This window comes from Delphinus delphis, chromosome 7 (assembly GCF_949987515.2).
Source record: "Delphinus delphis chromosome 7, mDelDel1.2, whole genome shotgun sequence".
NCBI classification, from domain to species: domain Eukaryota; kingdom Metazoa; phylum Chordata; class Mammalia; order Artiodactyla; family Delphinidae; genus Delphinus; species Delphinus delphis.
The window spans coordinates 6,757,904-6,782,360 of record NC_082689.1 but is presented as its reverse complement, the minus strand read 5'-3'; the positions used below and the strand labels follow the sequence as shown (position 1 = coordinate 6,782,360).

Below are 24,457 nucleotides of genomic sequence, written 5' to 3'. Positions count from 1 at the left end.
ATGATGTAACTTGCCCACGGTCACACTACTAGTAAGTGATAAAGCTGCAAACAAAGCCAGGCAGCCAGCCCCCAAGGCCTTGTCTCTACCCACTCCTCACACAGGAGCAGTCAGGTAACCTCTAACATCAACATAGGTTATTATGCAGCCATGAAATGAGGTTTATGAAGAGCCTTCAAACATGAGAGGAGGGCTTCCCTGGTGGCGCAGCGGTTGAGTGTCCGCCTGCCGATGCAGGGGACACGGGTTCGTGCCCCGGTCCGGGAAGATCCCACATGCCGTGGAGCAGCTGGGCCCGTGAGCCATGGCCACTGAGCCTGCGCGTCCGGAGCCTGTGCTCCGCAACGGGAGAGGCCACAACAGTGAGAGGCTCGCGTACCGCAAACAAAACAAAACAAAAACATGAGGGGAAAGCAGGATATAACTATTTATCTACAATATCATCAGTATTATGTTTAAAAAGGAAAAAACCGGACTTCCCTGGTGGCACAGTGGTTGAGAATCCGCCTGCCAATGAAGGGGACATGGGTTCAAGCCCTGGTCCGGGAAGATCCCACATGCCGCGGAGGAACTAATAAGCCCGTGCACCACAACTACTGAAGCCCGCACGCCTAGAGCCCGTGCTCTGCAACAAGAGAAGCCACTGCAATGAGAAGCCCGCGCACCGCAATGAAGAGTAGCCCCCGCCCACTGTAACTAGAGAAAGCCCGCGCGCAGCAACGAAGACGCAATGCAGCCAAAATATATATATATAAAATAATAAATTAATAGGAAAAAACCCTTCAAAACAAAAACCCAATTATTTGAGCTCAGAAAGCTAACAGTGACAGACACTGCATGAGTGGTATGGTGATGCTGTTTTGGGTCTCCTGTCTTCACCTCTGTATTTCCCAAGTCCTAATGAAAGTATATTACTTTCTAAAAAGAAATTTATAATAAACTTTTAAATTAAATAAACAAGATAGGGAAATAAATGCCTGGAAAACACTTGTCGAAAAGAGAGTGATACATGTAATCCAAAATAAACACACTTCACAAGTGCTCTGCTTCTCTATGTCACAGCCACTAACAAACAATAATACAGAGCCTCTGTAATCTACGTATATTCACAGCACTGATAAAGCAGGGAACTGATTCATTGGTCATAACCTGAAGTCTTCAATGTGTGGAAATTGCGGGGGTTACAGTATATGATAATGCTGTCCACAGAAGTGTACTGGCACAGACATGGGTAACAAAAATGAAGAGAGGAAGCACCCCTGAGCTTCAAATGTGACTTACAGGAACCAAGGCTGCAATTCCCCAAGTAACTGCCTCACCTGGGCAGCTGGGAGGATCTCAAGCATCATAAAAAGGATTATAACAAAAAACTGAACTGCCTTCTGAGATCCTTGTGACAAGACAAATTTAGCTGTGATAATACCTTCCTCATGAAAAATTTTAGGAACTTTCTCTGTGAGAATGTGCCCTCTGTCTTATAATGAGTGCTAATCAGAATTATTTGATAAGGTTCTGTTTTACTGCCAACTAATCTACACTATATCTAGCCTATACCTATATTATTCAGTTACCACATTTACCAAAAAAAAAAAAAAAAATCACACTACAATATCATTTTTCTCCAGGTTGCCTAACCACGAACATTCCTATTTACAATATATAGAACACAATGTCTAGAAATAAAACGAAACATTTAACTCTCATCATTATTAACATAAAGCTTTAGAGTTCTAAGATACAGCACTGTAACTACAATAAGTTTAAAAAGAATTCTCTTAGCATGTTACCTGTTACCATCATTAGAATCCTGAATTAAAATTGAGCTTCCATTTCTGAGACCTTGTTCTCTGAATGTCTTCTTCAAGTCTTCCTTGGGAATGGTGGTCCAGCTCTCTTCACCTACAGACTCAGCACTGTTGACTAAGATGACTCCGTCTGGGATTGCACAGGCTGTGAATACACTACCTATTTCTGCATTAGATGGAAAGACATATGGAGAGTCTATCAACTGCTGACACTGCTCTTCTTCACTGCTTGTCGCCGGATGAAGAACATTTAAAAGCAGAGGTTCACAGTCACTACCAGCTGGAATCTGGATTCCGCCAACCTACAACAGTATCAAGTCAGCCATCAGTATAGCTCGTATTTGCCAAAATCAGGTCAACACAGTAATGCAGTAACGTAGACTCTTATAGAACAATTCCCTTTTTTTTTTCTTTTCAAGTGAAATGAAGTTTTCACAAATGTCTTTTAAGTATCAGAAGAACAGCTTTAGATTTTTGAAGCTTTTTCTTAGCCATCTTTTACTTTTTAGGAGAGAAATCTGAAGTGGAGACAGACACGTGAGTCCTCAGCAGTGGTAAATTTATGAGGTGGACCGAGGACGTCCACTGAGTGGGTGAGATGCCTCACTGCTCTCTTGACTGTGCTCCCCTAAGTCGCCTCCAGCCCTAACAGTGTGACGAACCGCTCCTTCTGAATCCTCATCAAGAGTATGTACAGGGCTTCCCTGGTGGCGCACTGGTTGAGAGTCCGCCTGCCGATGCAGCGGACACAGGTTCATGCCCCGGTCCGGGAAGATCCCACGTGCTGCGGAGCGGCTGGGCCCGTGAGCCATGGACGCTGAGCCTGCGCGTCCGGAGCCTGTGCTCCGCAGCGGGAGAGGCCACAACAGTGAGAGGCCCGTGCACCGCAAAAAAAAAAAAAAAGTCTGTACAGACCCTCCTGCTCACCTATCTCAGCGCAGTGACCCACACTACGTGCCTGAAGGATACAGACTGATCACTTATTTACCTTTGTGTCTAGCTTCTCACACACAGCCTGGCACCATGGAGGTGTTCTACAACTATCTCTTGAACATATAACCAACACTGATTGTACTTAAAATTTACTGGATATTTCAGCAGTTTTCGAATATGTAAGTGCCGTCATATATGCTGAATAAAATTTTATCACAACAACTTAAAAAATATCCAAAACTCTCATGAACATTTCTTCAACACTTATTTACCTCCACCCCATTCCATACAAAGATGTCTTCCCCATCAGCAATTTCAATGTCACACAGTGTCAGGTGATCTCCTAGGAAGATGAGATTATCAGTGAAACCATTCTCATGATCATCAAAAAAAAATTTAACTAAAGCAACAGCCAAGACACAAACAGTTGTTTGAAAAGAAGCATTCTCATTGAGGAAACTAAGAAAAAGGGAGTAATTATGTTTGTTATATTGATATTATTTTATATTATTTTTATCTTTATTCCTTCCATCACACTCTTTAGCCTTTTTTTTTTCTTCTCTGTTTTCATTTTATGTAAGCATTTCCCCCATAAGATTTGTGGGCATGAGAGCAGGAAAAAAAAAAGTTAATATAAAAGGTCAACTGTACTTGACACTGTGAACATGGGGAAGGCTTACACATCAAACGGTCCTCACTCACCCACTAATGAGCTGTATGACCTTGTGGACTTCAAGCCTCTACGCTTCAGTTTTCATTTATGAAATGGGGATAAAAGAATTTTGTGAAAATCAAATTAGATAATTTACACAAAACAGTTATCTCAGTATTTGGCACCATGAAGTCCAAGACAACTGTTACTGCTGCTACTGCTATTATTGTTCTGTTGTTATTTAAAGGAAGTACTTTTAAGCTCCTGAAGTACTTTTGTTTTGCTACAAAGTCTGAAGCTGAGATTGGATTAAAAAAACAAGCCATATTTAACAAGATTTAAATGGTTTCAAACCATTTTGCTCAGAAGTTTGGGGTAATATAAAAAAATTTCCAAAGCCTTTAAGAAAAAATTTGTTTAGGCAGAGAAGTAGCCTTAATTTCAGAAAATACAAAACATTTCCATGTTAGCAAAATTTCACACATTACGTATATTGGATACATTATAAACTAAATAAATTGTTTTATTAAATATGAAAAACTAAATATATTATTTGTTAAAACCAATGTGATGAGAACCTGCATAGCTAAGAATAGTAGTATGTAGGGGAAAGACTGGCCAAGAGCAGAAAGTCTCAGATGAGCCCCACAAAACGTACAGATGAGCCCCACAAAATGTATATATACACAATAAGTTGCTGTGTTTTAACATTTCTCTTACCATCAAGTGTCTGGTAAACATGAAGTCCTGCTGGTACAAACTTTGCAACACTAAGAACCATATCTCCTTCCCAAAATTCTAACAGCTGCAGAATATGAATGAAAGAAAAGAGAACAATGAAAAATCACACATAGATCACTTTTCCAGGTTAAGTAAGAAGAGCACTGTGCCAATTTACTTATGTAGCTGACACAGGGAACAAGAAAATGAACACGATAATCCCCATCCTGCACCAAAAATGAGGAAAGCAGACATGTTTCAATGTTAAATCAGTCAAAGCCAAAGATGGTTAATCTCACATCCATTAGTGACTGAAGAACCCTGACATACACAAAGAGCACAATGACCATCTAAACAACAACCATTTCTACTTAATTTATGGGAAGATCACTTTTATCAGAAGGCAAAATGATCAGTGTGCCAGCCCAGGAATCCTGGTCCAAAAGAGCAAAACTGACGTGTTTAATCAGTACTGCTCAGGGAAGAGCAGCACACACGAATACTCTTGTTTCTTGAAAGGAATGTCTCCCACTGTAAATTTAAAAAGTAGCATTACCAGTTTATTTAGTAGATTACCAGGGATTTGTTTTTTAAGTTTCTAGCTCCAAGACTCTGGGGACTGTGGTAACCTCACCAAAACAATGTCACCAATAAAGGTCAGTCCTATTTAGTCCCTCTCCACAATATCACAAGATAGTTCTCTTAAAAAGAAATTTCATACTTACACATGATTACTTAACTGTCAGTCTCTCTGCCTCTTGCCAGTGGCTTAATTCTAAGATGTGCCACTGGCAGAGATGTGCACTTAAACCATCAAAAAGCAGACTGGCATGAAATCTAAACCTTGTAAAGGTGACCAAGGTCTTTTCCACTTGAAACGCTACCCTAGGCAGGGCCAAATCTCCAAGTCCACCTATATCGTCACTGCCAGGATTGGCTCAGAAATAAACTTTTAGTGGAAAAGTTCAGAAGTACTAGATAGTTTTAGAAATTTTGATCCTGATCCAACATTTAAATATTCAAATCAACTAAAGTTAAAGAAGAAATTGGCCTGCTTTTCTCTGTACAAGAGGAAAATCAAAAGAAAGCTAATAATTTTGGTAAATGATACAGTTTTTCAGAAAATTCACTTAATTCTGGGTGGGGGGGGAAGCTCACATTTTCTATTTCCCTTTTCCTCTATCAGGAAGTAGTGTGGAGTGAAGTATAATTAAGAGGAAAGAAAGAGTAGGGAGACCAGGGCTGGAGTCCTAGTTCTACTGCTAACTAGATGTCTGACCCTGGGCAAGCCATTAGATCTCTTTAAATCACAATTTCCTCATCTTTAAAATGGGGTTATCTTGCCCTCATGAGGTTAAAGAATCAAATGATAGAATTTATATGAAAACATTTTAAGTAAAATAAAGAGCACTGTTGTCGTCGTCGTTAAAACACGACGGGATAAATAATTTAGAGACAATGATTACAACGATGTTTGCTTTTACTATAGACCAGTAGACATTTTCCTTCACTTAGGAATCTTATTAATAAATGTCATTCTACACTGAAAGGTAGAAAAGTTAGTTGCTTTTATTTGTTTAGTAGCTCTTGGTTTTAGGCAACGTAATTATCTATCTTTTTACTCCTTTTAAAAGACAATTCTCTTTCATTTATTTTTCCCAAAAGAGACAACCTTATACTCTTTCTCTCCCCCAGATTAAATACACCAGGCTTGATTCTCCCCTGAAAACCTGCTGGCAGGACTCTTGAGTCTTGATTGTGCAGAAAAGCCTCCCTAAGAGACTTACAAGTGAGGGGAGAACATGTGGACCATCCCTCTATGGAAGTGGTAGATGTAGGATTTTCCTAAGCAGCTGTGAAAAATAAATAGTTGTATCCTAAACAGGAGTTTGAAAAGGAGAATCCCGCTTAAGACGGACCTGAATGTCTATTAAGAGTAAGTGAGGCTAAATTACCTGAAATATTGATTGTCGAAGATCTCCTAAAGTTTTTCTTTTATCAAACGTCAAATCCCACATGCTTTCTGTTTGAGAGACCACTGGGTGCAGAGCCCCATTGAAGAAATGATAATAAGGGCCGAGGTGGAGATGCAATTCAAAATTATTGTTTGTAGAATCACATTCTGCCCTTTAAAGAGGCATAAAAAATACATAAATGTCATGTTTTTACAGCAGATACTGTTTCATCTCAAACCAAAAATATTTGATTTACAATATAAAGAAGTTCTCCACTCCACCTAAGTAATTATAATTAACATCCTTTTCTTCCATGCTCCAAAATAACTCAGTTTAGTTTCTCAATAGCTCTGCCACGGTGAATTCCAAGGAAGATGGTTTTAATGCACACTGTGCAGTGTTACTCTGAACAAATACTGACACTTGAACTCGTCCAATACTGAGATTATAATTATGAACAAAATGCTGGAAACATCTTCCTATAACTGTGGTAAGTGCTAGATTTACAACTTCTATTTTCTCCTTGCTTCAACTAGACCCCACAGACTCTCCTATAAACTATCTGAAGTCAGCCTCATGATCCCTGGAGTCTGCTCTTTCCAAGTCAAATGGCCTCAGCAGCAGCCGGGCGCTTGCTACACTTTTCTGAACCCATTCAGCTGCTGTGAAGCACGGCACCAAAAACACTTCAGGCAGCCCCACCAACGGAGAGTTGGATGAAGCTATAGCCACCATTCAGGTACCTCAGGCACAATTCTGTGAATGTGGTCAAAGACAGCATGAGCTTTTCCATGACCACATTAAAAAGCTTAGTGCTCGCTGACTAAAACCCCATAGGCTGTTTTTGTTTTTAATACCAACTGCTAATCCACACCACTCAGGCAAGTTGGTTATCTTTCGCACTTAAGATATTCTACTCTGTTAAATTTTTATATTTTTAGTGTCTTGATTTTTGTTGAGATCTCCTCTGATCTTAATTTGCCATTCAATCTACCTATTTTTTTCCCTCAGCTTCAAATCAATGATAAAAATGTTGAACACATCCCTGCTATGTAATCAGCCCCTCAGGTCCACAAGGAGACCATGGGAACATCCATTTCCCTAATCCAGTACCCCACCGACCCAGAGAGCAAAGAACCAGTTCTTCATGGTCCAAGGTTAGACCTCAAAAGAGAATGTTCAGATCATCAAGTTCTCACAAACCATCCCTTTAATAATCCATTGTAGGCTTTTGCCCAAGATTGACATTAAGCCAAACAGTCTGTAGACTCCACATTTCCTCCCATTTGCCCACCTCTGGTCTGATGTCACTACGGGCTAGTTCTTCACAAACCACTTACACATGAGGGCAAATTTTCACAATGGGCTCTGTGCCGAGGGAATAACCTGACAGGCCAGGACACAATTCATTCAGCACAACTACGTGCTCACAGATTTCTCTAGTTTTCTTAGGCTTCAATCTCTACTTAGCGATGGCCATTTGTCATTATTTCATTCACTCTCACTGGGTAATTTCAAAGTAAAAGATACTCTCAGTATAAAAATTCAGCAGCTAATAAAAGGATACCGGCATTAAACAGTTGACTTTTTTTCCTCTTTAATTTTCATTACTGAATACTTAAGACCTAAGTTAGATCCTCGTTCCCCAGAAAAACTATTCAAACTCTAAAAGTAATTTAAAATTACCTTTTTATTTGTAGTTCAATGTTGGCGGCATCCATTTCATTCAGCAAATGACATGGAACCCTGTACCTTGGGTTAGCTCGAGCTGTGAACAAAATTTTCCATTAACTTGTGCTGACTACATAAAAACTGGTTGCTGAAGAGGTAGCACAGAAAACTAGAAAGGACCTCGCTGGGAGCTAGGAAAGCTTCTACTGCCTGTGTGAACATGAATTTTCTCTGGATCTCAGTTTTCCCATCTTCAAATTGAAAACATTAAAACATATGAAAGGTAAACAGTTCTTTAAGCCAAGCTAGAGAATTCCATTTCTTCAACTCTTTCTAAATATACTTTTTAAAAAGAACACCTGCTGTTTTCTTCTTGATAACAAATGTAATAATTGGTCACTGTGAAAGTTCTGGAAATGATTTTTTTTGTAAAATAAATAAATATTACCTATAATCCCACTCCTAGGGAATACTGCTAAAATGCTATCTATATACTTCTGGTCTTTTTTCTGTTCTATACAATGTGTCTATACATACACACATACACACACACACACACACACACACACACACACCACACACCACGCTTATTTAAAGCAACTGGGAGTATAGTCAACAAACATGTAAGTTGCTTTTTCATTTCATATGTTGTGAATATTTTTCCAAATCTTTAAATGATTGCATAGTAGCCCATTCTATAAATAGCATAATTAATCTAACCAATCCTTTTCTGGTAGACATTTAGGTGATTTTCTGTTAGTCATTACTATAAAATAACGGGGGTAGCAAACATCCTTGAACATAAATAGGTATACACGATCCTGATTATTTCAAGACAAATTTGTGGAAGTATAATTATTGGTTTAAGGTTTTTAAGTACATACAACCATATTGGTTGTATTACTTTATATACATACCAAATACAGAGGTAGTGCCAACTGTTGAGAACCAGGTTAACAGAAATATCTGATTTGGTAAGAAAAAGGTTGTCATTCATTGCTGTTATGATTCATGTTTTTTGGTTATGGGCCAGATGGAATTTTTTTTTTTTTTTGCAGTTTACTGGCTGTCCTTATTTCTTCTTTTGTACGTTAGTTATTTATATCCTTTTCCCAATTTACCACTGAGCACAATGGAATAAACGTAAGAGCACTCTACAGATGGGGAAATAAATTTGTCGTATATTTTGCTGTTTTCCACTAGCTTGTCATTTGCCTTTCGGTATTACGTAATAAGGTTTACATCACTTTTCCTCAATTTTTTTTCATTGCTTTTATGCTTAGAAAGGTCTTCTCTACCTTAAGATCAGAAAAATATTTATATTTTATGCATGTGAAGGCTCCTTTTTTACATCAACATTAAAGGAACTATAATTTCATGCAAGTGATAAATATCATCACTTGACTGTACTAACGGCTCATTCAAGTGATTAGCAACTAATCAACTTCTCAGTTGTATTTATTAATTCATTTTTCCCCTATTTATCTGAAAAGCTACCTTTTCATGGATTAAAATCTTAAAAATACTTAGATCAACTCCTGGGCTTACTGCTCAATGGTCTGCCCAGCTCTTTGCACTAGCACTACACTGTCTTAACTGCTACAGCACCATAAATATGCTTATACTGACACAGTAAAGTTTCCTTGAGCAGTCCCTTCTTCAATTTTCATTAATTTATCTTCCCAGGTAAATTTTAGAATCATTTTGCCAAGTTCCATCCATTCATCCCCCAAAAAAGTCCATCAAGATTTTGGTTAGATCTTTATTCAAATCTTCAGCTAACTGGAAAACTGTCACTTAGTACATATTCCAATCATGTATACACTGAAGTTCAGTTCAGTGAAAAGGACAATATGTCATCTGAAGAAATTGATATATATTTCTGTAACTGTGAATTCAGCTCCCCAATATTTTTATCAGAATGATTACCATATTTTTTCCCCTCAGAAAAAAACAAAGCCCCTTCTGGTCAACAGAACAGTTATGTAATTGTTTCAGATCCAGAGAGTTAATTTCCTTTGATTCATCTGCAAATCGGTAACTGCTTTATTCTTATTCTTTACAAAAACGATCACTATGCTCAGTCTCTAAGAACAGTATCCTCATCTCTAATCATAGGTATGTCTCAATCTAAAGAGCTTTCCCAGTTGCATAAATTTGGGGAAGTGATCAAATAAAGTCTTGCAGACTGATTCATGTTAGTAGCTTCAATTCAAAAATTTATCACTGTGGGTCTCAGTGTTTAACCTCCACCATGGTATGAACTCTCTTAGAAGATTCAACAGAGGGCTTCAGAGATATTTCAATTGCTTAAAGACTTATCACCTTGAGGAAAAGGAGAAAAGAAAGGAAAATAAAAGAGAACACATGAAAATAAGACCAAGGCCACTTGCAACTCAAAGACAACACATGGCCAAACTGCAGAGAGAAGCCTGAGCAGAGGACAATCACGTCTGCCCACACAACAAGACACATGATGTGATCCAAGAAAATGCAATTTTGAAAATCTAACTACAGCCTCATACTATTACAGGGGAAAAAACCCGGAAATATATAATCTTTATAAAAGGACAGAATGTTGAATTTTTTCTGGTATATTTCTTACAGTTAGCTTGAAAATATTTTAAAACGTTTCAAGAGTAAACCTTCTAAAAGGGTAAACTTTCAAATAACATTCAATGTTTATCTTCTAAAGTGATCGACTTAAACAAATAGGGACATTTATCTTTCCATACCTTCAGGGGGTCTCTGCAACTGGGACTTCCGATAAAACAACATGTAGGCACTTTCTTTACCCTGAAATTGCTGTTCAATATCCTCTTCCTTAATTGGCTGGACTTGGGAATCGTTTACATCAAACCAGTGGGGACAGGAGGGTCTATCATTTAATCCTGGGGGTTCTGAAGTAAGTGTCTTCAAAAGTTGTTGATCATTTCTTCGTATATCAGACTCAGTCTGGAGAGAACAGTCCTTCAATAGACTAACTGTACTTTCATCTGAACTGAGCAGAAATATCTGAGAATGAAGCTGTAAAAACTATACAGAAAAAGAAAACAAACATTAGGTTAATGAAAAAAAATTTCATTGACATGATTACAAAATCTTTACCTTCCTTTCTGTGATTAGATATTTTAACGTCAACTTTTTGGCCTGGTCAGCTACGAGGGAAAAAAATTTCATTTGCGCCATAATAAAACATTTAATAAAACCCAGAGTGCTTTCTGTTAAATAGTCTAACAGTTATACCAAGGGAGAAAGCTGCCATGACACAATCTTAAAAATACTTTAATTATACCTGGTAATGCTGTTTTTAAAAAGTCTTTACTGAAACAGATTAGATAGAACAAACACTTCTGAAATGTTTAAAGCAATCGAAACAGAGCACAAAACAAAGGCAATTATACAATGAAGTACCATAGAAGATAATTTCAAAACTAGTGACTCAGACAAACTGCTGGGATATAGTCACAATTATAAGCTTACATTAACTAAATTCAGTGTTGTCTGTCCCGGAGGCTGACAGGCTAGCTCAGGAAATCAGAACACTGCAAGGCTGAAGTCATAATCTCAGAGACTATCATTTCTCAGGTTCCTCCACCTAAAGGATTACGAAGAAAAAAACCTTCTCTCCCCATTGCCTATCCCACCTCCCCATCCCCTACTCTACTCTTCTTTTATTCCCTAATCTCTATGTGGCTTTGTATCACCCCCTTTTCTCTCAGTACAAACTACTTTATGTAGAAAATCACTTGGGAGGTATATGTAACATTTGCTTAGATCATCAATCAACACGGAAAAGTGATTTTCTCATTTTTTCTTGGAAAGGAAGAATTTATGGTAACGTGTACTCTCTAATCAAACAGAAGGGTATAGGGCATATGACCCAACGGCATTATTGTTAACACTGTGTGTAACAGATGGTAATATAGTTTTGTAGCTAATTTAAGTACAATAAAATAATAATTTGAAACCTCTGAGTATAATGAATACTTTCTGTATAGCGAATCTTTTCTTTGTTTGATAGTTGAGGATTAACTCTTAAACCTCAAACTTCAGTGTAGTCTGGTTCCAGTAATGGCAGAGAACTTTTAATTGGACTAACCCCACTGATTAAAAATTATAAACTTTAGACAAAATAATGAAAACAATTGTTTGGAGAGTAAGCAAAAGCTGACCTAAAGTGGAGGGAACATAATCCTTCAAAAGGGAAACAAGCTAGGTGAGTCCTGCATTAACCCACCACTTCCCAGTTTGTAGCAGAGCATGGTGGAAGAGAGTTCAAGCAAAGGGCAAGAGTCTTACTGGACTAAGGAAACAGAATTTGAGACTGCCACAGAGCCTAGAAAGTGAAGGAGAAAACCCCATAAAGGAGCCCCAGATCTCTACCAAATCCTCCTCAAATCCTTGGCTGAGTCTTAAATGGTACATGGACAGCCTGAGACCCAAGGAACTGAGCAGAAAGCAACAGCTGGGAGATTTAAGATCTGAGTAGAGATTTTAGCGCCCTGCTGCTGGGTAGAAAGAACATAGAGTTAAATAAACATGTTGTGAATGGATTAATAAGTTAAGATAGATTAGAAAAAAGAAAGAAAGAGCATGGAGTTGAAGTCCTGCCAAATTAGAGGCATATGACGAACACCTCAGGCTTTCCACTGAAATCCTAGAAGGGCCATGTCTCAGGTCAGGGATTGGCAAACTTTTCTATAAAGGGCCAGACGGTAAGTATTTTAGGCTTTGTGGGCTAAGAGGCAAACTTGAGCACCTTTCTAAAGGTAACTGTTTGAAAATATAAAGACAGTTCTTACCTGGGGGCTGTACAAAAAAGGCAGAAAGCCATAGTTTCCCCATGTTTGCTAACCTCTGCCTTAAGAGGGAGGACCATCCAGGCCCCAAGACTAACAGCTGCTCCCTAGGACTAACAGCTAAATGCAACAGATCCACCCTACCAAAGCCCCAAATGAAGCTCCCACAGGATCAACATGATTCAAAGTTACTTAATGGCCTGTTAGAATATAATGAAAAGCCCTTTAGAAACAGTAACACAGGACTTGCCTGGTGGTGCAATGGTTAAGAATCAGCCTGCCAATGCAGGGGACATGGGTTCGAGCCCTGGTCCGGTAAGATCCCACATGTTGCGGAGCAACTGAGCCCGTGAGCCACAACTACTAAGCCTGCACTCTAGAGCCCATGAGCCACAGCTACTGAGCCCACGTGCCTAGAGCCTGTGCTCCACAACAAGAGAAGCCTCTGCAACAAGAAGCCTGTGCACCGCAACAAAGAATAGTCCCCACTCGCTGCAACTAGAGAAAGCCCACGCACAGCAACGAAGACCCAATGCAGCCAAAAATAATAAATATATAAACCTTCTAAAAAGCAGTAACATAATCCACAGCCTCTAAAACACATCACCCACAATGTCCAGTAGGCAATGTAAGAGTATATGACATGCAAAGAAACAGGACAATGGGATTCATAACCAAGAGATGACAGTCAATTCACAACAGGAAAAAAAAAGGTAATAACTACAGACCCAGAAATAATCCAGATGTTATAAGAGTAAACAGCTAATGAAATATGTAAATTTACAGGAAAGGATGTACAGAGTAGGTTCAAATGGGTAATTTCAGCAGAGAAACAGGCACGTTAAATAAGAGCTAAGAAAAAATTGTACAGCTGAATAACACAATATCTGAAACGAAAAAATTCATTAATTCATTGGCTGGGTTTAACAGAAGACTGGATACAGTAGGAGAAAGAATCAATGAACATGAAGACAGATCAATGGAAATTATCCAAATTGAGGGTGAGGGGAAAAAAAAAAAACTCCTGCTAGAATATCTAAGACCAGTGAGGAAATACTGAATGGTCCAATATATATGTAACTGTAATTTCTGAAGAAGAGAGAGATAATGGGGCATAAAAACAAATTGAAAATATAATGGCCAAAACTGAAGAAAGATTTCAAGCCACAGATAAAAAAAATCTTAGAAAATACAAAGCAAATAAACACAAAGAACACCATACTGAGACACACTGTTATTAAACTGCTAAAAACCAAAGATGAAGAGATTATTTTAAAAGTAGACAGAAAAAAAAGACACATTACATTTAAGTAACACTGACTTCTCAGCCAAAATAAAGGAAGCCAAAACATAATAAAATGACATCTTTAAAGTCCTGAAAAAACCAATAAGAGCTATTAACCTAGAATTCTGTATCCAGGACTTCCCTGGTGGTGCAGGAGCCTGCCAATGCAGGGGACACGGGTTCAATCCCTAGTCCGGGAAGATCCCACATGCCATGGAGCAACTAAGCCCGTGTGCCACAACTACTGAGCCTGTGCTCTAGAGCCCACGAGCCACAACTACTGAGCCTGTGTGCCATAACTACTGAAGCCCACGTGCCATAACTACTGAAGCCCACGCGCCTAGAGCCCGTGCTCCGCAACAAGAGAAGCCATTGCAATAAGAAGTCTGCACACCACCATGAAGAGTAGCCCCCACTCGACCCAACTAGAGAAAGCCCGTGTGCAGCAACGAAGACCCAATGCAACCAAAAATAAATAGTTTTTTAAAAAGAAAAAAAGAATTCTATATCCAGCAAAAATACCATTTAAACAAATGAATGCAAGATAAAAACTTCAGACAAACAAAAGCTGAGAATATTTTTGCCAGCAGTTCTGGATGCCCAAGAACCGCTAAAGGAAGTTCTCTAGGTTGAAGGGAAATGATATTAGATGCAAACCTGGACATGCAAGAAGGAGCAATGAACACCAGAATGGATAAAATAAAACATGATTTTTTCATTAATTTCTTTAAAAGTTGCTTAAATGTTTAAAGTAAACACATACATACATACACACACACACACACACAGTGAATTTACATATAATGGTAAAACATAAGACAACAGCAGAAAAGAATGGAAGTCGGGAAATAGAATTATGCTACTGTATCTTGTACATCTTACCTTGTACATGAAGTGTTACAGTATTGGTCTGTAATTTATAATATTAACTTATGTACAGTGTAATCCCTAGAGTAAAAAAGTTAAAGTAGTACAGCTAAAAAGTCAACAAAGACAAAAATCAAACACTAAAAATTACTTGATTAATCCAAAGGTATGAAAGACAGAAAGGCAAGAAAGACAGGAGAAGCAAATAAAAAACAAATGGCTACATGATAAATTCAAACTCAACCACACAATTTAATACATTAAAAATAAATGGGGGCTTCCCTGGTGGTGCAGTGGTTAAGAATCCGCCTGCCAATGCAGAGGACACGGGTTCGAGCCCTGGTCTGGGAAGGTCCCACATGCCATGGAGCAACTAAGCCCGTGCGTCACACTACTGAGCCTGTGCTTTAAAGCCCGTGAGCTACAATGACCTAGCCCGCGTGCCACAACTACTGAAGCCCGCGTGCCTAGAGCCTGTGCTCCCCAACAAGAGAGGCCACTGCAATGAGAAGTCCACGCATTGCAACAAAGAGCAGCCTCCGCTCACTGCAACTAGAGAAAGCCCACATGCAGCAAAGACCCAATGCAGCCAAAAATAAATAAATTTTTTAAAAAATTAATAAAAAAAATAAATGTACTGAACATTCTAATTTAAAGGTAGAGACTGTCAAACTCTATCATTTGATAGAAAACAGATGAACAATAGAGAAAAACAACAAATGCAAAGCTGTTTCTTTGAGAAGTTTAATAACCTTGGACTTCCCTGGTGGTGCAGTGGTTAAGAATCCGCCTGCCAATACAGGGGACATGGGTTCGAGCCCCGGTCTGGGAAGGTCCCACATGCCATGGAGTAACTAAGCCTGTGCGCCACAACTACTGAGTCTGCGCTCTAGAGCCCACGAGCCACAACTACTGAGCCCGTGTGCAACAACTACTTAAGGCCATGCGCCTAGAGCCCGTGCTCCACAAAAGAAGCCACTGCAATAAGAAGTCTGTGCACCGCGATAGAGTAGCCCCTGCTCACTGCAACTAGAAAGCCTGCGTGCAGCAACAAAGACCCAACACAGCCAAAAGTTAAATTAACTAATTAATTATTTTTAAAAAAGAAAAGTGTAATAACCTTGACAAATCCCTATCAAGACTGATACAAAAGAAAGCTAAGAAACACAAATTACCAATATCAGAAATGAAATAGGGTCCTACAGAAATTAAAAGGATAATATGATAATATTTCAAACAACTTTATACTAAGAAATTTGACACTTTGAGAACCAATTCCTTAAAAATCACAATTTTCCAAAATAAGCAGGAACCAACTTCATACTGTTTACAAGAGACACACTTGCATTAGAAAGCTTGTATGTTACATTAATACCAGATAAGGTAGATGTGAAGGTAAGGACTATTAGCAGAGATAAAGGAAGGGCATATGTCAAGAGGCCATTAACAATCCAAAATGTGTATGCAACTAATAATATATCTTCAAGATACATGAAGCAAAACTGTCAACAGTGAAAGGACGAAAGGGCAAAGGTACAATTAGAATTGGAGATTTAAAACTACTCTCTCAGTAACTGATACAACAAAAAGACAGAAAAATTAGTTAAGAATAGGGATGAAATAAAGAATGTTATTAACCAATTTGACCTAGCTGACATTTATGAAACACTATACCCAAAAAATGCAGAAAATTAATAACTTTACTGGTGAACAGAAACATTCAGCAACACAGACCATATCCTGAGGCATGAAACAAGTCTCAAAAAATTAAGAATAAGTGAAATCATAGAGAGCATGTTTTCAGAGTAAAATGGAATTAGACATCAATTTATAGATATAACGAAAAGATAACTAGAAATTCCCCAAATATTTGGAAATTAAGCAATCCACCTCCAAAAACCTCATGGGTCAATAAAAGAATCAGAAGGAAAAATTACAATATATTTTGAATGGAAAGATAATAACAACATGTCAAATTTAGCTACAGCTAAATTAGCGCTAAGAAGGAAATTATAGATTTAAAAGCATGAATTAAAAGGCAGGTTTAGGGCTTCCCTGGTGGCACAGTGGTTAAGAATCTGCCTGCCAATGCAGGGGACACGGGTTCGAGCCCTGGTCTGGGAAGATCCCACGTGCCGTGGAGCAACTAGGCCCGTGAGCCACACTACTGAGTCTGCAGGTCTGGAGCCTGTGCTCTGCAACGGGAGAGGCCGCGACAATGAGAGGCCCGCTCAGCGTGATGAAGAGCAGCCCCCGCTCGCCGCAAAAGCTTTCTCGCCGAGAAAGCCCTCGCACAGAAACGAAGACCCAACACAGCCAAAAAATAAATAAATAAATTTATTTAAAAAAAAAATTTTAAAAGGCAGGTTTAAAAAACAACTGAGATACCAACCCAAGAAGCTAGAAAAAGATGATTAAATTAAATCCCAAAGGTAAAAGGAAATAATTAAAAACAAGAGCAGAAATCAATGAAGTAGAAAACAGATTAGTAGAGAAAAATAAATAAAGGCAAAAAAGTTGTTTTTTGAAAAGCTTAATAAACTTGATAAGCCCTAAGCAAGACTTATGAAAAAATAAAAGTAAGCAAACACAAATTATTAATATCAGGAATTAAAAAGAGGAAATTTAGGTCCTACAGACACTAGAAAAGATAATATGAGACATTTTGAATAGCTTCATGCCAATAAATTTGACACCATAGATAAAAGGACAAATTCTTTAAAAAATATAATTTTCCAAAATAATTCAAGAAATAAAAAATCTAAAACAACTCTACAAATAAAGAAATTAAAACTATAATTTAAAAACCTTGCCATAAAAAAAGTCCAGGTCTAACTAGCTTCACCATTTAAGAAAGAAATAATAATCTATCTCAGAGAAATCCTTTCCAAGAATATAAAAAAGGAACATTTCCTAACTTCTTTTGAGTCCTGCATAACCCTGATACTGAAACCTGACAAAGATATTACAGAGGAAGAAACTTAAAGACCCATATCTCTCACAGACACAAAATCCTTAGGAAAATATGAGCCAAATGCATACAGCAATGCATACAAGTACATCACGACCAAGTGTGCTTTACCCCAGAAACGTAAGGTTTGCGTTCACACTGAAAAGGTCAGTCAACAGAATTCACCACATTAACTGAATAAAAGAGAACAGCCATGTGATCACATCGATAAATGTAAACAAAACAGCATGTGATAAAATCCAACCTCTATTCAAGATAAAACTATCAGCTGCTTATATCACACCCGAAAGGAATCTGGGTTCACTGTGATAATGGGCATAAGACTTTTGGCCTTCCTATGAACAAATACTCTACATGTGTCCTCCTGCACTTCACGTGGCTGCTGGGCAAGACTAGTGGGACAGGGTTCAATATTGGAAGAAAAGCTGCAGTATTTAGTGGGGAAGTCCTGCCACTTAGAGCCCATCCAGCCCATGAATGGGTGGGCCATGAGTGGTCTCATAAACATAAAGGCTTTGAACCTCTCTTTTCAAGAGAAAAAAAAAAAGAAAGAAAGAGAGAGATTCCAACTATATGCCATTCTGGAAAAGGCAAAACTATGGAGACAATCAAAATACCAGTGGCTGCCAGGAGTTTGGGGGAGAGGGGTGATGAATACACAGAGTACAGTTTTTTAGTGCAGAGAAAATACTCTGTATGACATTATAACAATGGATATATGTCAGTATACTTTTGTCCAAACCTACAGAATGTACCATACTATCTACTCCATTAGAATGAACCTTAGGTGAACTGTGGACTTTGGCAATTATGATGTGTCAATGTAGTTCATCCTTGGTTTAGGGTAAAAAAAAGAAACACACCACCCTGATGAGTGATACTGATAACACCTGCGCATGTACGTGGGAAGGGGGTATATGGGAAATTTCTGTACCTTCTTGTTAATTTTGTTGTAAACCTAAAACTACTCAAAAAGAAGTCTTAAAAAAAAGAACATTCAGTGTTAGGATAGGTATTTTTGGCAAAACTCATTTCAGTTATACACATATGTATACAAGTTATATACGTGTGTGTTGGTTGGATTGTGATGTAAGATGCATTTTTTAGGTCAAAAAAGTTTGCAAGCCATTGTAGTTAAGTTATATTGGCAAATAAAAGCACAAATTAACCTCAAAGAAAAAAGACATAAGACTATCAGTCAACTATAAGTACAAGCTAACTTCCTCAAATTTATGAAGGATATTTTTATTTAAAAACAAAACAAGACAAAAAAGTCCCTGCACAGCTGATAACATACTTAACAGTAAAATATTGAAACACTGATCCAATCGTTTTAAATGAAAACCTAAGACTGTTTATGAACTCATGGTCATTAATTTATGAACTGTGGTCTAATTAAAAGGTGAACTTAAACACAGACTATATTATGTACACTCTTTGCTTCTACAAGAAATAGCTCCAAAATATTGACTAATTGTTCTGTTGCTTTGCTTGTTTTTAGTCAAGTTTTTGTCTCCCAAGTCTGGCAGTACCAGTTTTTAAACCTAACCTTACAGCCTAGGAAGCCAGATTGCCAAGTTTAGGAGAACTGTGTGTCAAAGAAAGATAAAAGTGAAATTTGGGTGAATACCTGAAGACGTTTCTATAAATAAGATGATAAGCTTTAGGATATGAACTTTGTGACATTTTTTGCTGTTGTGATTAAAAGCTCCTCCTCTATTCTTTTTTTGCTTACTTCTTGATTCTATAAATTGCTTAATAATTAACTGAATTCTAATCATTAAACAAAATACTAATTGTATTTCCATCTAATTGAAATTTCCTTCCCCAAAGAAATTCATGTTGCCAAAATCATAATAAAATTTCCTGGGAATAGGACTTCTTACAAGGATGTCATGTATTACCTTTCGCAGTGGTCCATACTGTTTTCTGTACTTCTTATTCCAAGATATTCCTATCTTTTTCAAGAGTTTCTGGCCCAGCTGATCAACAGGAATTAGATTACTCTCCTCCTTATGAGAGAAAAGAAAGTCATTTAAGAAAATCTGATAAGATATAACCTCAACACTTATGAGTTCAAGGGACCCAACAGGATTAATAAATGTGCCTGTAACAGCAAACATGTAAGTGGATTAACCATAATTGTTTCAAAATAAAAAGTTTTTTAAAAAATTAGATTAAGCCTAAGTTTAGAAAACTTGAATTCTGCCACTTTCCATGCGGCAAAGTCTAAACATTTCAAGAGCAATATCCAAAGAGTATTCCAAGGTTTGGTAAATCCTGATATTATGTGGGATTTTTAGAAGAAATACTTTAGTGCAAAAAGACTGTCTCTTCTGAATGTTCTGAAGTATAACCAAGTTCTAAAAGGGGGTAAGAAGTGACTATTATGGGCTGAAATGTGTCCCTCTACTATCAGAATTCATATGCTGAATTCCTAACCCTCAAAATTTCAACTGTGACTATATTTGGACAGGGCCTTTAAAGAAGTGATTAAGTTAAAATAAGGCCTTTAGGGTGGGCCTTTATCCAATCTGACTGGTGTCCTTATAAGAAGAGGAAATCTGGACACACAAAGACACAGGGATGCGCATGCACATAGAAAAGACCATGTGAGAAAGCAGCAAGGCGGCAGCCATCCGCAAGCCAAGGAGAGAGGCCTCAGAAGAAACCTGCTGACACCTTGATCTGGACTTCCAGCCTCCAGCACTATGAGAAAATAAATTTCTGTTACGTTAGACACCCAGTCTGTGGGATTTTGTTATGGCAGCCCTAGTAGACTGATATAGTGGCCATAGACCAATACTCAACCGAGGTCCCTAGTAAGAAATTGAGATAAAAACTGTTTATTAAGAACGAATGAATAAATGAAATGAGACTACCATCCTTACAACAGGGTACAAAGCAAACATTAAAAGTCACATACGTGAGGTATTATCAATACTGGGAATGAAAAAGGGGACATAACTTCAGATCCTACAGACATTAAAAGGATAATATGGGAAAACAGTGAATTCCAAAACCGTATGTAAAGTAAATCCCAATTCAATTTAAAATAACAATAATAATATCACAAAAAACTTGTAACCCAATCCCAAAATATGTATATAAACACAAAGGAAACAGAATGCAAAGAATATATATCAAAGTGTTAACAATGACCGGACATTTGGTTTATTTAAACTTTGTTTCTTTATATACTTTCTAATTTTTTCCCCTCAAATTTTCTACTATTCATATGTATTCCTTTCACAACCAGAAAGTCTCCAATAAAAAATTTTTTTTAAATAGAGAATTTCCCAAAAGAAAAAGACTATGAACAGTAACAATATCACTTCTGCCAACTGAATCATACATCTCATATACATACACAAATATAAACATACACACTCTCTCTCTACCTGTAGTAAGACTGCTTTTAGAATCATCAATGGATCATCAATCTCTTCATTTTGAAGATCTTCCAAATTCACATCTGGATTACTTTTGTCCTCCTAAGAAAGAAAACAATAAAAAAGTTTCTCTTTTCTGGTAAGCGGCCTGAGGTGACCTCTAAAAATGGTTCACTATTCACCTGACCCAGAAAACCCCACAAAATCATGCAAGAGATTCAAATCTTCGTGTTCACTTTAAGAACACTCATGAAACTGCCCAGGCCGTTAAGGATATGCACATCCGAAAAGCCACCAAGTATGTGAAGGATGTCACTTTAAAGAAGCAGTGTGTGCCATTCTGTCATTACAATGGTGGAGTTGGTAGGTGTGCCCAGGTCAAACAGTGGGGCTGGATGCAGGGTCGGTGGCCCAAAAAGAGTGTTGAATTTCTACTGCACATGCTCAAAAATGCAGAGAGTAACGCTGAACTTAAGGGCTTAGATGTAGATTCTCTGGTCACTGAGCACATCCAGGTGAACAAAGCCCACAAGATGCCGCGCAGGACTTACAGAGCTCATGGTCGGATCAACCCATACATGAGCTCTCCCTGCCACACTGAGATGATCCTTACTGAAAAAGAACAGATTGTTCCTAAACCAGAAGAGGAGGTTGTCCAGAAGAAATAGATATACCAGAAGAAACTGAAGAAACAAAAACTTATGGCCCAGGAATAAATGCCGCCAAAAAAAATGCAAATAAAAGTAAAAAAAAAAAAGTTTCTATCACTAATCCCTTAAAAAGCAGTTAACGAAATAGGAGTGTTCGTGCCACAGAGGTTTCAAGATGGAGAAATGATGATAAAAACATCATAATAATTTGTATATGCTTTGGAATCAGGCAGCCTGGTTTTAAATGTCAACTGGTTGAATAATCCTGGACAAATTACCGAATCTCTCTGGCGTTATCTGTAAATTGGGATTGTGAGATAAGGAAAGCTTCTAGCACAATACACACAGCGGGTTCCAGCATCTTCCCACTAAGCACTACTTTAGCTGCATCCTACAATTTTGATATGTTGTGTTTTCATTATCATTCAGTTCAAAATATTTTCTGGTCTCCACCCAATTTATTCTCACTCACTTATGTTGGCCTAACAAAATCCTACCAACCTCTGCAAGCTCAGCTTAAACATTCCCTCCTATTTTCTTTCTTTCTTTCTTTCTTTATTTTTGGCTGCGTTGGGTCTTCGTTGCTGCGTGCGGGCTTTCTCTAGTTGCGGCGAGCAGGGGCTACTCTTCGTTGTGGTGTGCGGGCTTCTCACTGAGGTGGCTTCTCTTATTGTGGAGCACGGGCTCTAGGCGCACGGGCTTCAGTAGCTGTGGCACGCGGGCTCAGAAGTTGTGGCACATGGGCTTAGTTGCTCCGTGGCATGTGGGATCTTCCTGGACCACGGCTCGAACCCGTGTCCCCTGCATTGGCAGGCAGATTCTAAACCGCTCCACCACCAGGGAAGTCCCTCCCTCCTATTTTCTGATCACCCAAGTTTGCACCCCATCTTATGAAGTTACTTGGAAACATGTCAAAATTCCCGATAAGGTATTTTTATTATTTCATACATGACATCTTGCAAAGGTATTTTAAACTGGCTTAAAATCATAAACACAAATAGACCTAAACAGTTAACATAAGACAAAACTAATAAAGAAATATAGAAGAATACGGCAGATGAAATACAACCATCCTGCTGTAAAATTACTAAAAATGCTGGATAAAGTAAAACACACAACAAAAGAAAATCTCTTTTTAAACACATGCCGAACTAGCAAGAGAACATTGGAAAAATCCTCAGAGAACAAGTGACATGAGGATCCAAGGGAAGAAATCCAGAGTTGAGGTCTCCAGCCGCTCAACGTTGCTGACACACAGCTTCCACCTTGATGCTCACACAGGACAGGGTCTGGGAGACAAAGCGTAAGGACCTACCCAAAGTGGGGAGTTGAATGGCTGGTTTTCTAAACAACCAGCTCTCCAATTCTTTGACACCACCTGGCTGTCCGTTAATTCAATTCTGACACTAATGTTGCTAAGTGCCGCGAGGCTGCCCCCACTTCAGACACCAGCTGCAAATGGGGTTCCCAGGCTACCTGCACTTCGGCCTGGCTGATCACAAATTCTACAAGCTCCACTTCATGTCTGATAACTTCCTGGAACAGCTCATAGAACTCAGGAACTTATACTCAGGACTAGAGTTTATTACAAAGGATACAAACGAACACCCAGATGAAGGTACACAGGGCAAGGCTGGGGAGGGTCCCGAGGGCAGAAACCTCTGTCCGCGTGGAGTTGGGGTGGCCACCCTCCCTGCACATGGATGTATTCACCAACCTGGAAACTCCCTTAGTCCTCTTCTTTCAGAGTGTTAATCAAAGTTTCATTATGCAGGCATGATTGATTAAATCATTGGCCCTCGGTGACCAAACTCAATCTCCAGCCCCTGTGCCTCCCTGGGTGAGGGGGTGGGTCTGAAAGTTCCAACCCTCTAATCATGTGGTTGGTTTCTCTGCTGACCAGCCCTCACCCCGCAGGTAACCTGATTAGCATAAACTCAGGTATGGTTGAAAGGGGTTCCTTATGAACAAGAAAAGACATGCCTAATCACTCAGGAAATTTCAAGGAGCTCTGTGCCAGGGACCTGGGACAAGGACCAAGTATATATTTTTTATTATACCACAAAGATAGATTCCAGCAGAAAGCTAGAGACCTGAAAGGACTATGCTATCAATATAAGCATGACCTACCAAAAAATCCACCCCACAACAAAGGACAATGAGAAACTTGCTTGTTTTGACCTTGATACTAGATGAAGGTGGAAAAACATTTCCTCTAATAATCTGTAATCACAAGTAGGTCTTCATGTGGGTTGTGGCCCAAATTCACATCAGTTGTATGGCTCTAGAACCACCAAGTCTAGATCTTATTTTAAAGGTATTAAAGGTTGGAGGTGACCCCAGGCATGTGGTAGAGACAAATACACATCTTTCGTGGAAGAAGGTACTTTTAACTCAGGCTTCAAATTACTCCTACACCGTGTTCTTACAAAACCAACCAGCCAACCAAGATCACAGTCTAAAATAGCAAAATCATAAGGAAACAGAATCAGCAGATATCCAAAGACCCACAAAGTCTTCAGATACTGCAATTATCAGAGAATAAAACAGTATGTTTAATATGTTTAAAGACATTTATAGCTAAGGAACAAGAGATTTAAAAATGGTAGGAGAGGGCTTCCCTGGTGGCGTAGTGGTTGAGAGTCCGCCTGCCGATGCAAGGGACACGGGTTCGTGCCCCGGTCTGGGAAGATTCCACATGCCGCGGAGCGGCTGGGCCCGTGAGCCATGGCCACTGAGCCTGTGGGTCCGGAG

At 38.7% G+C, this 24,457-nt stretch overlaps 1 protein-coding gene and 1 non-coding gene across 9 annotated transcripts in view; one reads left to right on the top strand and one right to left on the bottom strand.

Annotated features, from left to right (window-relative positions):
* USP40 (ubiquitin specific peptidase 40) overlaps nt 1-24,457 on the bottom strand; it is a 90,084-nt gene that overhangs the window by 44,849 nt on the left and 20,778 nt on the right. For 7 of the 8 annotated variants that reach the window (XM_060015896.1, XM_069540827.1, XM_069540828.1 and 4 more), the window contains 8 exons: nt 21,063-21,155; nt 19,566-19,673; nt 10,472-10,772; nt 7,752-7,833; nt 6,066-6,237; nt 4,111-4,195; nt 3,011-3,081; nt 1,788-2,107 (listed from right to left, as the gene is read on the bottom strand). In XM_060015896.1, the coding sequence (XP_059871879.1) occupies nt 1,788-2,107; nt 3,011-3,081; nt 4,111-4,195; nt 6,066-6,237; nt 7,752-7,833; nt 10,472-10,772; nt 19,566-19,673; nt 21,063-21,155 (1,232 nt within the window). Of the gene's footprint in view, nt 1-1,787; nt 2,108-3,010; nt 3,082-4,110; nt 4,196-6,065; nt 6,238-7,751; nt 7,834-10,471; nt 10,773-19,565; nt 19,674-21,062; nt 21,156-24,457 lie in introns of those variants that run through there. The other variant, XM_060015902.1, reaches the window with a different exon arrangement.
* LOC132428814 (small nucleolar RNA SNORA11) lies at nt 17,886-18,019 on the top strand. Its single transcript, XR_009520208.1, has one exon. It is a non-coding gene; the product is annotated as a small nucleolar RNA SNORA11 (small nucleolar RNA).